General features: G+C 33.6%; 1 protein-coding gene across 19 annotated transcripts in view; it reads left to right on the top strand.

The window, feature by feature from the left end:
• The window catches only part of LOC105473588 (kinectin 1), a 160,346-nt gene that overhangs the window by 86,417 nt on the left and 60,268 nt on the right, over positions 1-13,661 (top strand). For 10 of the 19 annotated variants that reach the window (XM_071100132.1, XM_071100128.1, XM_071100130.1 and 7 more), the window contains 9 exons: positions 852-941; positions 4,319-4,399; positions 5,158-5,247; positions 5,378-5,470; positions 6,240-6,311; positions 6,539-6,622; positions 9,410-9,493; positions 11,926-12,018; positions 13,122-13,242. In XM_071100132.1, the coding sequence (XP_070956233.1) occupies positions 852-941; positions 4,319-4,399; positions 5,158-5,247; positions 5,378-5,470; positions 6,240-6,311; positions 6,539-6,622; positions 9,410-9,493; positions 11,926-12,018; positions 13,122-13,242 (808 nt within the window). Of the gene's footprint in view, positions 1-851; positions 942-4,318; positions 4,400-5,157; positions 5,248-5,377; positions 5,471-6,239; positions 6,312-6,538; positions 6,623-6,781; positions 6,866-9,409; positions 9,494-11,925; positions 12,019-13,121; positions 13,243-13,661 lie in introns of all 19 variants that reach the window. The other 9 variants (XM_071100127.1, XM_071100129.1, XM_071100124.1 and 6 more) reach the window with 1 other exon arrangement.

Raw genomic sequence — 13,661 nt, 5'->3', positions numbered from 1 at the left:
TTTTTATAGGGGTCTTTTTTTTTTTTTTTTTAAATCTCGTGGAGGTAGTTTGAATGTTAGATTTTTTTTTTTTTTTTTTTTTTTTTTTTGGTGTGTGATAAGTCATTACCCTAATTTTGACAAACCATGGTTTTGAGTTATAATTGATATGCATTAGACTTGGATTTAATATCAGCAAATTTAGACTTACACATTTGTAATACTTGTAAATTTATAGCAGAGTCCATATACAAGTGTCAGAACTAGTTTTTATGATGTGTGGCATTAGTGAAGTAATATGCCATCAGTTGCTCCTTGTTCTTTTTCCCATTTATATCATCCATCAGATTTTGATGGTCCTCCTTGTTTAGCATAAATACTTCACATGGCCTTGAAGTTGGAAATAAGGAAGTTACCATTTTAATGCCATGAGATTATATGGTCCATAAGTGATGCATTTTTTTTTAATAGAGATATACCAGCCAATAAACCTCAGTTATGTTCCTCCAATGTGTATTTTCTGCTATCGGTAGTTTATGAAGTTTTAGCTATAAGAAGTGTTTTTTGTGTGTCTATTTTTGAAGTGTTCTGGACAGGCAAATCACTTGATTTCTAAATGCCAAGGAAAATGTCCATATTGTCAGATATTGCTAAGGCATTATTTGGTATTTAGGATGCTTTAGAGATTTTGCAGATTTTTTCTTATGGGAGCATTTTAATATCTTAAAGTGGGAAATTTTAACATTTGTCAGTATTAAACTTTTTTTTAACTTTTTCTTCCTGTAGAATTTAAGACACCATAGTTTTTTATTTTCTGTTTTTAAAAAATTCTGTGATCTTGTGAGTTTGATTTGGTTCATCTTCTGCTTTAGGAAAGACAACAACAGGTGGAAGCTGTTGAGTTGGAGGCTAAAGAAGTTCTCAAAAAATTATTTCCAAAGGTGTCTGTCTCTTCTAATTTGGTAAGACTAATTTATTATTTTTTTTAACATGATGACATTATTCAGGAAAGGTATGAATAAGCAACATCATTTGCACTCCTCTTGGTTTCAGTAGAGTGCTGATTCCTTGATCTTTCCCATTGTTAAGCTGGTGCTTTTCAGTAAAGATTAATAACTTGATTTGAAACTGATTTTTATTTACCTGATACTTTTGTTTCTATAACATTTTATGAGACGTTATTTAGGGGATTAAAAACATCATTTGGGAAAGAAGTGTTTTTTAATGCTAATAAAACCAATATGGTAACATTCTTAATGGCTTTATTTAAAACTTAATTTTAAGTGATTGCTTCTTAGTTTTAGCAACACTTCCTTAATGTACTTGATACTATGAACCAGGCTCTTTGCGTTTTAAAACTCAAGATTTTTGGTCATCTATTACCTTCTTCAAGCAGAAATCTTACAGATAATATAGAACAACTTGGTTTATTTGAGGTAGTACATGTTCTTGTTTGTTCAGAGAATTAACAATAATTATTTGAGGACAGAGAAAGTCAGTGAATGTGCATGTGAGTTTCCTAAAATAGAGTGTAGGGTCTTTTTTTTTTTTTTTTTAATGGAAAACTGTTCAACAGTAGAGAGACAAGCATAATGAGGCCCGATGTACCCAACATCTCTCCATGGCACTTATCAGTGCATGGCATGCATATAAGCAATCATGTTTTACCTCCTACCCTGTGCTCCCTAGATTATTTTGAAGGAACTCAAACATCAGAGCGTTTCATCCGTAAATATTTCAGTACACATTTCTAAAACATAAGTATTTGTCTTTAAAAAGTATCATATTACACTTCAAAACACATTCTTAATTTTGTATAGTATGTGTTTCTCCAGTTGTCATATAAATTGTCTATTTTATTAATAATAACTTACTGTAGTTTGTTTTAATCAGGATCCAAATAAGGTCAGTATATAACTGGTTAGAGACATCTCTTAGATATTTTTTAATCCACGGGTTCTCCCACTCTTTCTCAGCAACACCCCACCTCCTTTAAAAAAAAAAAAACAAAAGACTTAGTGGTTTCCTATGAAGTTTCCCACAGTTTGGATTTAGTTGACTGCTATCCCTGTGGTGGTAGCATGTTCCTCTTTTCTTTATATATCTTTTATGTGTCAAATCTGTAATCAGGAATCTGATTCCTGGTCAGATTAAGGCTCAGTATTTTGGGGGTAGGGTAGAGTAGGGGCAAGACCACTTCATAGGCAGTGGTGTGCACTTTCATCAGGAGATTCGTAATGTCTGCTTGTCTTCCTTTGGCCCATTGGAACTTATTTAGGTTGGTTACCAAGTCGTTTTGACACAATGCTGCTAAACTTTGATAGCTTCTATGCTTTGTGGTATGATAAGGTGCTCCTGATTTATCATATACATTTCCTGCCCCAAACATAGAATCAACTATTTCTCCAAGGAGCTCTGTGGGTGCTAGGGGTGGGGTAAGTAAACTTAATGGCTTGTTCTATTTGTAGTCTGAGTTAAGTATAGCCTACATTTATTTCAAGTAAGGAGATAAAACTCCTTTGTTTCACATTGTAACTATCGAGGATATGTTCAGATTTGATCAGTTTCGGAGATCTCTACCGCTTTTGAGTTGAACTGATGAGATATCTAGCACCGAGTAAATGTATAGATACGCTATCAGTTCTAGTGCTGTTGTTAAATCAAACCTAAGAGAAAGGGTTATTATTAATATATTTAATTTTTTTTCTTTGTGGCATAACCCGTTTTTGTTTCTACTTTATATTTTATTTATAGAAATAATATTGGGGGATGTATTTTTTGGCAGTAGTTTATGAACCAAGAGAACTAATGATTGATAATTTCTGTCCTTCAAAGATTGTATAAGATCACCAACAGTAAAAATTTTCTTTTTTAACAGCAATACTATCCACTGTCAGTAACCAAATCTTTTTGACACTATAAATATTTATAAGTCATCATAAGATATGGATGATATTGTTTGGCTTTTGTTCATATACTTGTTAAAAGTTGAATATTTCTGCATATAGTCTACAGGAAATGTACTAAACTTTCTGTGTGCTAACATTAGACTCTGGCATTTTAGATTTGTAAAGATATGAAGAACAATAAACTATTTACCTTATAAAATAATAAAGCAATAGGCTTCATTAACATTAGGATAAGTCAAGATAATCAGTAGATATAAAAATATATAAATTTTTTTACTGTTTTCTTTTATTGTTTTGCTGAGCAGTCAGCATAGGAGAGATCTAAATTATATGACCTAGAGGGAGATTTACAAACTTTAAGCAACGAAACTAGTTTTTTACTTATTTTAATTTATGTTGGGTACCAATAGTTGAAACTGTTAAGTAGGATTCTGATAGTGTACATTTAGTCTTGGTTCAGATTTATATTGTAAGAAAGTTAAATAGTGTTTTAAAACTAATTTGATATTATTAAAGGTATTGTACTATGGAGTGACTCAGCATCTACTTGTTTTTTGTTATTTGATAGTTTGCAGAGAATCCTGATTCAGCTGCATATGTAACAGTTTATATTATAGCAGTTAATAAAAATTTCATGAGTTTTTTTATCTTAAATTTAATCCAAAGACTTAAGGAATAAGAGGAAATTTGATTTAAAGTATCTGACACACAGATACTCTTTATCAAAGTGTAAAATTCAGATAAGCATCAATAATTTAGAGTAATTTATTCTAAAATTTAGAGTAAATGCCAAAATTGTAATAGATGCATATTTACATCAGCTAACCTGTCAGCACAAATTGAGTTTTTGTTGGATTTAAATAAGTAAATGTGTGTGCATATCACTTCTCATTAGGATTTTAAAATACTTAATATTTCCTAATTTGAAATATTTTTAGAGTCCTTGGAGCATTTTCATAGAATTTGAAGTCCTCCAAATGGAACATCTTCAGTTGAACTTTCACTTTATGAACTCAAAATACTTCATTTTTGAGAACTGTTTTATCTGGAAACAGTTTTGAAAAATCATTCTGGGTTTTTTGTGTTTTAAAGATTATTTGTCCTGGTGCTAGTAAGTGGTAGAGGCCAGATTTGAACCCAGGTTTTTCTACCTGCAACTGCAGAATTCAGTTGAAAATATTCTTGGTTAGGTATATAATATTTTATTTTGATGGTGGGTACGTAGGTCTGTTTTTAGTGCTTGTTTTTAAAAGTGGGTTATGTCCAACTTACATAGTAGTTACATTCCTCTTTGAAATTTGTAGCAGTGTCCTGTTTGTCTGTGTAGGTTTCTTTTATAATTATCTAATTTGATTATTTTAAATGTTTGACCTGTTTTATTTAGATTTTTGTTTTTGAAAATTAATGATTTTAACTTTTCTCATCCACAGAGTTATAGTGAATGGTTGCATGGATTTGAAAAGAAGGCAAAAGAATGTATGGCTGGAACTTCAGGGTCAGAGGAGGTTAAGGTTAGTTCAAGAAATGAACTGTTTGTAATTTAAACATAGAAAAAAGAAGCAAATAAGATTTTATCTTCTTGAGCTTGGAAAAGATAAAAGATAATCAAATAAGGCTCTTTTGAGAGAGTGTAAGAAGGTGATTTCATTTTGTTTAAATTTTAGTTGAAATACAGTAGGTCGTCTTTGCATTTGGTTTGTTTACAAAGCTAGTGTTTGCCATTCCTTTCATTCTGTATTTTAATTGTTTCTAAAATTGAATATTTATCTCTTACTATCTTTTTAGCCTAGATTTAAAAAGTAAAGATCAGTCGAGATAGGTAGAATCTCACTGGTTTGCTGAAGCATCCCCAAATACATCATTAGAGGTATTTAGAAACTGGATTGGTTTTTATCCTTGGCTACTGAAATTGGGGAGATTTATTATTATTGTTTTCTTATATCTCAAGTGGCATGAATAAAACCCTGTTTCCCATGTGTGTAGTAGCATAGGCATTGTGACTGTACTTCACATGTGGGTCTGCTTTGATCTTACCACCTGACTAAAGACTTTAGTACCAAGACTTTTTATTATAGCATTGTTTAATAAAAATGACCAAAGGGGTCATTGAATGAACTTTATTGCTACTTAGAAAGGTCGAAATGTAGTGTGTCATTGTGAAATACTTTGAAACCATTTATCATAATACAGTATTAAGTACTAAAACAAACTTGAAGCACAAAACTTTCTGGTAGGATTATGGGAGTTTTCTTTATTTCATTCTTTGCAGGTTCTAGAGCACAAGTTGAAAGAAGCTGATGAAATGCACACATTGTTACAGCTAGAGTGTGAAAAATACAAATCCGTCCTTGCAGAAACAGTAGGAAATGATTTTTAATCTACATTTTGATTTTACTTTAAATCATTACCTTCTTCCTTCATGGCTTAAATAGTTTTTATCTTGGCATTAGAACATGAATTTTTCAAAACAACTATACTTTTGTCTGTAGGAAGGAATTTTACAGAAGCTACAGAGAAGTGTTGAGCAAGAAGAAAATAAATGGAAAGTTAAGGTCGATGAATCACACAAGACTATTAAACAGGTATTTACAAAAGAAAAGCTTAAAGCAGTGGTTCTCAATGTGTGGGGCTTGCCCCAGCAGCATCAGCATCACCATGTACATTCTTGGGCCCCAACCCAGCTACCAAATCCAAAACATGTATGTGGGGTGGCAGCAGTCTGTGTCTTCATGAGCCCTCCAGAACAGTCTAATGCCCACCCAAGTTTGAAAATCACTGGTTTTAAAGTATGACTAAAGGGTAATCATATAGAATGTAGAGTGCTAGTTATAGAACTATTGTGTGATAAGGTAAAGAATAGTGGGTTCAAAATCAGTTTTAAAGTATTTAACCCATAATACAGAATTCAAGAAAAAGTTAGTCATTCTTCTATTTGTGGGACCTGAATGTTATTGTGCAACCTTAATTTTTCTCCCATTTACTTCAGCGTGATAAAGAGTACCATCTGTTACTCACTTATTTTTTGGGACCAACGTGCAGAATTTACAGTTGCTGATAGTACTCTACTTTAATGCACTTGCAGAATAAATACAGCTGAATATCAGTTAATATTAATCAAAAATTAATCACTTTTAGCTGAGCTTAATATACAACTGGAGTAGGTTTTGACCACAATTTAAATTGAGTTCAATGTGACTCTCATGTTTAAGGTCTTTTAAAATTCAGTAAGACTTTAAATGAGATGCATTTCAAAACCTTGGAAGTGTCTTTTAATTTATTCAGAATTCTACAGGATAGAAACCGCTATATCCTTGGTGGTTTACTTGGCCATATAATTGTTTCACATTTCAGATGCAGTCATCATTTACATCTTCAGAACAAGAGCTAGAGCGATTAAGAAGAGAAAATAAGGATATTGAAAATGTATGTTATTTGATTGTTTTACTTATAACCTATAGATTTGTTTTTAGCATTAATGGTTGTCTGAAGATGTATGGTTTAAGATTAGTTTATAGTTATGCTCTTAATATCTTGGGTAGTGTTTGAGTTGATATAGTTTTATATTAATAAGTGTCATAACTTTGCCTTGTGGGGAAATATTATGAAAGGAAATTTTAAGTGTGTTAACTTTTCCTTTGTTGAATTGCTAGCTGAGAAGAGAACGAGAACATTTGGAAATGGAACTAGAGAAGGCAGAGATGGAACGATCTACCTATGTTACAGAAGTCAGAGAGGTACTTACAACAGAATCTTTTCAAACTTGCTTCACAATTCAGATTAAGTTTATAACAGTGATATTTCAGTATAAGTTGTTTGTGGCAGAGCTTCCGAGTAGAATACAAAACATGGGCTATCATAAGGAGATCAATCTTAAACTCTAAACTTCATTGCAGCTGAAAGATCTGTTGACTGAATTGCAGAAAAAACTTGATGATTCATATTCTGAAGCAGTAAGACAGAATGAAGAGCTAAATTTGGTAAGATGCTTGTCCTCCACTGGGTATCAAGTAGGCACTGAAAACACTTTGTTGACATGTGGAGAAACCATCAAAGCTTTTTTTTCTTTGCTAACATCTTTAGCTTGGCCTTTTTGTAAGTCTAAGATAATCTTCATATTCCGATGATTCCTAAGATTATCTTTCATTTCTTGACTCCTAAAATGATCCTTCTTTTCTTAGCTCTTAACAATGGCATGTTTGGCTTCCAGCTCTTTTTCAAAATTTTCCATGTTTTATAAATCCTGTTTTCTCAAACAGCAGTCTTTTCTGTGAATAAAGAAACGAAATAAAGGTTGGCTGAGTTACAAAGATTTTCTTCTCGGACTATCATAATTAATGGGGCCTTTTATTTTCTAACCTGGGAGAAGATTATATTGAATGCCAAAGACACATATTCTTCATTCAAGGACAGTAATCCAGTTTCTAATTTTAACCTAGTCTCTCTATATATTACAAATATTAAAAAACATATTAAAGTCTTTATTATCAACATATTTTGAGCATGGTGATCCTAAAAGCATAGACTTTGAGATAAAGTTAGTTAAATGTCTTAAAACATAGTACCCTGTATTCCTATTCTTAAGTTTTCTAAAAACTGTACTGATTGTGACAGACTTAGCTATTAGACAAATATAGCTGTCTTGCTCTCTGTTTCAAACAATTGTTATGTCTTCCTTGTGAGTTAAAAATTGTTACAGCACAGGGATTAGTTTTTTTTTTTTTTTTAAGTACCTTAATAAACTCTCAGAAGATTACAGTAAGTTTTCTCCTTACCCAGAGTTCACCCTGCCCAGTTTGGAATTTTCTTTTTAGCATTACTCCATGTACCAAGAAAACTTTAACTCATTCTTTTGTGGTTGGTATCCTGTTATGGCAAAAATTTATGGGAATCAATTTTTAGAGCTGTATGAAATACAGGTTGTGTATCCTTTATCTGGAATGCTTGGAACCAGCAATTTTTGGGGGGAGTTTGGATTATTTGTATTATATGCTTGCTCTGTATGTGTCCCTTGTCTGAAAATCCGAAATCTGAAATGCTCCAATGAACATTTCCTTTGAGTGTCATGTCAGTGCTTAAAAAGTTCAGGATTTTGGAGCATTTCACAGTTTTTCAGATTAGGGATGTTCATACACACACAGCCCTATACACGCAGAGCCCTACACCTCTAATTTTTAAATCTTTGTTTTATTTACCAATGTTTTGCTTTAATTGAACTCATTCACACTGCATTGTGAGACTAGTTCTGTGCTATACATTGCACAGATTAAGACTGTGATATGTCATGACTATAAGTCCTCACCCTATAATATGTTTTTAAAAAATCATTTCTAACTAGTTGTTGGAGATTTTACTTATTAACTTTGTGCTTAGTGGCTGACTCAACAGTTACATGGTTACATCTCCACTCAGCTTAATACTTTATTTTGATTTTTTGTCACTCTAGTTCTGTCAGGAGATTATTTTGAGTGGTTGATACTTACTTTTTTCCCCTAGTCTTGAGTTTGGAATCTTTATTTTGATGTTTGTTTGCTCAGGATAACTGCTGCTACTTTTTGTGATAAAATAGCTTTGTTTACCTGTATGTACTTTATGTATTCTTCCACCAAAAGGTTCATTTGTCTGATGGAGAATATTAAAACTCAAAGTTATATAAAGGAGCAAAATTTATTTAGGTACTTACAGAGTTCCTCAGATAAAATTTCCAAGTGGAATTTCCCTCTGCCCCACTGCTGCCCCTTTTTAATTCTCCCTCCAATTTTAAATGTCACTGCCTTGTATTTCCACCTTTGGGCCTCCAGAACTGTTTCAAAAGTGCCCATGGGTGGGAAGCAAAAACAATTACCTTATGAGAATAAGTAGAAAGTTTTTTGGGAGCAATATAGTTCATTTTCCTTGCTCATATTTAATTGGAAAATCAGAGAAGTGGCATTATATATTTGCATTGGAGTTACAGAACTTTCTGTTTTGACAGATTGGTTATTCATAGGTGTATCGTAAGGCATTTCTTGATGGTATAATTTAGGCCAGTGTGGTCTTGTACTACCCCTTAGTGAAGCCTTAAATGATGGTCAGTATTTTGGGAGTTTTAATTTGATTGGATTTGTAGTCTTCTGTTCAATGTCTTTAAAAATATTATATAATTGACTCTTAACTGTATAGATTAAGAAAACCTTTAGAAACTAATGGGTAAAGTATCTGTTTGGTTTTTAATTTGGAATAATTTCAGTGACTGTAAATACCGATACCTTTAAAAGGCACTTTACTGGAATTTGATGGTTTTGTTTTTGCATTTGTGGTTTTCTACTCTAAACTAGTTCATTTCTGTGGCTTTTCTTATGTTTAGCTTTACAGATGGAAACCTCTACTGCTTAGCCTTTCTATACATCTGGTGCAGCATATTGGCTAATCCACTGTGCATAATAACTGTTAGCAATCCCATTCATTCTTCAGTCCTATAGGTATCAGCATAATCAAAGAATGATGCAAATTAAGTTAATTGTGATGTTCCTTTATTTTTACAGTTGAAGGCACAGTTAAATGAAACACTCACAAAACTTAGAACTGAACAAAATGAAAGACAGAAGGTAGCTGGTGATTTGCATAAGGTAGGCACTGTTTGTCCTAGAGATGTAGTATCATGAGCCTATGTTGTGTGTTGAATCTTAAGCAAAGTTATGCTGCTAATTCTGGGTTTGTTGTTTTGCATCATTATATTAACCTTTTATAAATTTAAGCTGCTTGTTATTAGTTACTATTTTGGAACGAAACTTTTTGGCTTGTTTTTCCAGGATTCTTAATTCACCTCATTATTTCATCACATTTCTATATTTAATTGCTTTATAAAGTACAGAGTAAAATTTAGTTGGAGTTATTAAAATTTGGCTGCATCCATATATTTTTTAAAATTGGGATTTGGCTGTGTATTCATTTACAAAGTATTTTTCTCTTGGTCTTTTGGATAAAACAAAGTTATAAATTTCTGTTTTTTTTTAAGAAGTTTTTCCTTCATTTATTTCTTCATACAAATATATTTTTCCTAATCTCAATGCAAATGAATGATTTTTAGGACTGCATTTCTTTGCATTGGCTTGACAGGTTATTTATAATTCTATTTTGAGATATTTTTAATGGTAGAATTCACATATGCTTATATCAAAGCTGTTTTAGAGCTATGATAGTGTTTATGGGATATATCATCATTAGCAAAACAAATGTCACTCTTTGGAATTGCAAGAACAAGAGGTACGCACATCTTAAATTTTGATAGTATAAAATGGAATCCCAGAAACCCAACAGTAATACTTTATACTGCTCCCAACATGGTATGAAGACATGTATTTCCCTATACCCTCACTAGTATTGGATATTGTCTAACGTTTAAATATTTGATATTCTAATAGATTTTAAAAGTTATCTCATTTTTAAAAATAATACTCCTTTTAAAGAGTTGAATTTTTTTTTTTGATTCTATATGCTTATAGTTTATAATTCTTATGTAAAAGTCTAGAAATCCACTAGTGTTTCAGATTATTTTAGTGTAGACAGAATGTGAATTTGGGTCTGTTTTAGAGGACAAATTTTCATGCTTACTGCACTGTCATGGTTGAGCAGTCAGTTTACTTTGATACATGATTTTAATTTTTGACCTCTGGATCAAAATAAAAAACATGCAATTTAGCCTAGCAATGTAGTTTCCTAGAAAGTACTTTAAAAATACTAAACAAGTGCTTAAAGTTACAGATATACCATCTTATTTACTTACATACCATCTTATGGCAATGATAGGTGACAATTAACTGTCCCATACCTATACAGTAGAAATATTGTGCAACATTTGATTGGAAATACACATAAATATTTGACTAAAAAAAGTTAATAATGGCTGGGTGTGGTGGCTCACGCCTGTAATCCCAGCACTTTGGGAGGCTGAGGTGGGCGTATCACCTGAGGTCAGGAGTTCAAGACCAGCCTGGCCAACAGGGTGAAACCTCTCCATCTCTACTAAAAATACAAAAATTAGCCAGGAGTGGTGGTGCACACCTGCAGTCTCAGCTACTCAGGAGGCTGAGGCAGGAGAATCTCTTGAACCCAGGAGGCAGAGGTTGCAGCGAGCCGAGATTGCACCACTGCACTCTAGCCTAGGCGACAGAGCAAGACTCTGTCTTTAAAAAAAAAAAAAAAAAAAAAAAGGTTAATAACATACTTTTTAAAACAGGTAAGTATAAAGCAGTATGTATGTTAAAGCTCATTTATGTAATATTTTCTATAAGCACATAATATGTAGAGAGGGATCTAAACTAGGGGTGGACAAATCCCAAAGCTTTTTTAGGGTTTGTGGGTCACACGTGATCTCTTTAGAATATTTTTGTCTCTTTTTTAACATAACCCTTTATTTTATTTTTTTTGAGATGGAGTTTCGCTCTTGTTGCCCAGCTTGGAGTGCAATGGCACTATCTTGGCTCACTGCCACCTCCGCCTCCCAGGTTCAATCGGTTCTCCTGCCTCAGCCTCCCTAGTAACTGGGATTACAGGCATGTTCCACCACACCCAGCTAATTTTGTATTTTTAGTAGAGATGGGATTTCTCCATGTTGGTCAGGCTGGTCTGGAACTCCCAACCTCAGGTGATCCACTCGCCTCGGCCTCCCAAAGTGCTAGGATTACAGGCGTGAGCCACCGCGCCCCACAGCATAACCCTTTAAAAAGTAAAAAACGTTCTTAGCCTGTGTTCTGTACAAAAACAGGCTTTGGGCCAGATTTGGCTAACCTTTAATCTAGATTAATACTAACCTAAATATCAACTATGGTTATTTCTGTTTTTAAATTTCTTTATATAGTTTCTATATTACTTAAGCTTTTAAAAGCAGTGAACATATATTCTTATAATCTGGTGGGGGGTGAAGCTATTTTCATTTTGGAGGGAAAAACCTTATCGTTTGAGAGGAGCTTTTATCTTCTACAAAGTAAATAAAATTATTCATTTTTTATGTATTTATCAACTGTATTATTTAGTACCTACCATATTGCTTTCCTTATAGGCTCAACAGTCACTGGAGCTTATCCAGTCAAAAATAGTAAAAGCTGCTGGAGACATTACTGTTATTGAAAATAGTGATGTTTCCTCAGAAACGGTATGTATTTTCTTCATCCCCAGATCTCTGAGCTAGTTACCTTGTGACCTGTGTGAAGACCAAAAATGTATAAGGTCCATCTCCTAAAGTCATCTTTCTTGAAAATATCCTGTCCCTAAAATGTAGTGATGTTTGATCTCATTTTTGCTTAGTGAGGTATGTTAATTTTAAGGTTTGTGTTGAGAGGTATGGAGCAGGGGTCCCCAATCCCTGGACTGTGGACAGGTAACAGTCAGTGGCTTGTTAGGAACCAGGCCACACAGCAGGAGATGAGTGGTGGGCGAATGAGCATTACTGCCTGAGCTCTGCCTCCTGTCAGATCAGCGGCAGCATTAGGTTCTCATAGGAGTGCAAACCCTATTGTGAACTGCATGCTCCTTATGAGAATCTAATGCCTGATGATGTGAGGTAGAACAGTTTCATCCCGAAACCATCCTCCCTCACCCATCTGGAAAAATTGTCTTTCACAAAACTGGTCCCTGGTGCCAAAAAGGTTGGGTGTCACTGGCTTAAAGTATATACTCTGGAGCTAGACTGCCTACGTTTGAATCCTGGCTCTGCCACTTAGTAGCTATGTGAATTTGGGCAAATCTTTAGCCACTCTGTGCTTTAGTTGCCCCATCTGTAAAAGGCAATGATAATAGTACCTATCCTGTAGGGTTTTTGAAAGAAGTAAATGAGTTAATACATAAAAACACTTAAAATAGTTAGTACTTACAACAGTGCCTGGCACTTACTTAGTAAGAGCTCAGTATATATTAACTTTTTTTACTGTTTGGAGTGTGCTTTCTTTTGTGGGGCAAATTTTTTCTCTGAAAGAAAAAATGGATATGTTTCTGATAGTCATAGATTCTAGATTTTTTTTTCTTTTGTGGCCAAGTGACAACATTTGTAACGCAGTTTTCTTTGGTGCCAACTAGTTTGCACCACTAGTTAGCAAACAGTATTTCTCTGTGTGTTTTTTGCTGTTGTTGATTTTCGTGTCATTGTTCAGATTTTTATGTGTTTGTATTTAAATCAGCAATATAACATTTTCTGTTGTTTGGTTGTACATTTCTTTTCCTTGTGTATGGAGTTTATCATCACTTCCATCTTCTTTTCAGGAGTCTTCTGAGAAGGAGACAATGTCTGTAAGTCTAAATCAGACTGTAACACAGTTACAGCAATTGCTTCAGGCAGTAAACCAACAGCTCACAAAGGAGAAAGAGCACTACCAGGTGTTAGGTAAGGACAACTGAAATATTGTTGTCTATGGGTAATTGACATTAGGTGTATATGTAATGTATATTTACATAAATAAAGGAAACTCACTTCACTAGAGGAAATATTTCTTCTTTATCTGTCTCAGAACTTCCAGATGATAGCCTTTAGCTTTCTTGGAGCTTTAGTTCTATTTTGTGCATATTTTGAAGGTCTTGTAGCTTGGAGGGGTTATCTTTGCCTCTGTTGACCTTTGTATCAAACAGATTCTCTTGTAACTTGGCTGCCTGGGTTTGTGTTTGTTGCCTTAATACCTGCAACTGCTTCGGTAGTTGATTCTGTCTGTGACCTTTTCTCCCCTCTCCCTTCCTTCTTCCTTTTCTCCCTCCCAAAATAAAATGACCATAACATTTTAACTGAGGTAAGATTGCTGAACTGAAAGT

The sequence above is a fragment of the Macaca nemestrina genome, chromosome 7 (genome assembly GCF_043159975.1).
Source record: "Macaca nemestrina isolate mMacNem1 chromosome 7, mMacNem.hap1, whole genome shotgun sequence".
In the NCBI taxonomy this organism is placed as follows: domain Eukaryota; kingdom Metazoa; phylum Chordata; class Mammalia; order Primates; family Cercopithecidae; genus Macaca; species Macaca nemestrina.
The sequence above is the reverse complement of the archived record's forward strand: the minus strand, read 5'-3'. Positions and strand labels throughout refer to the sequence as shown.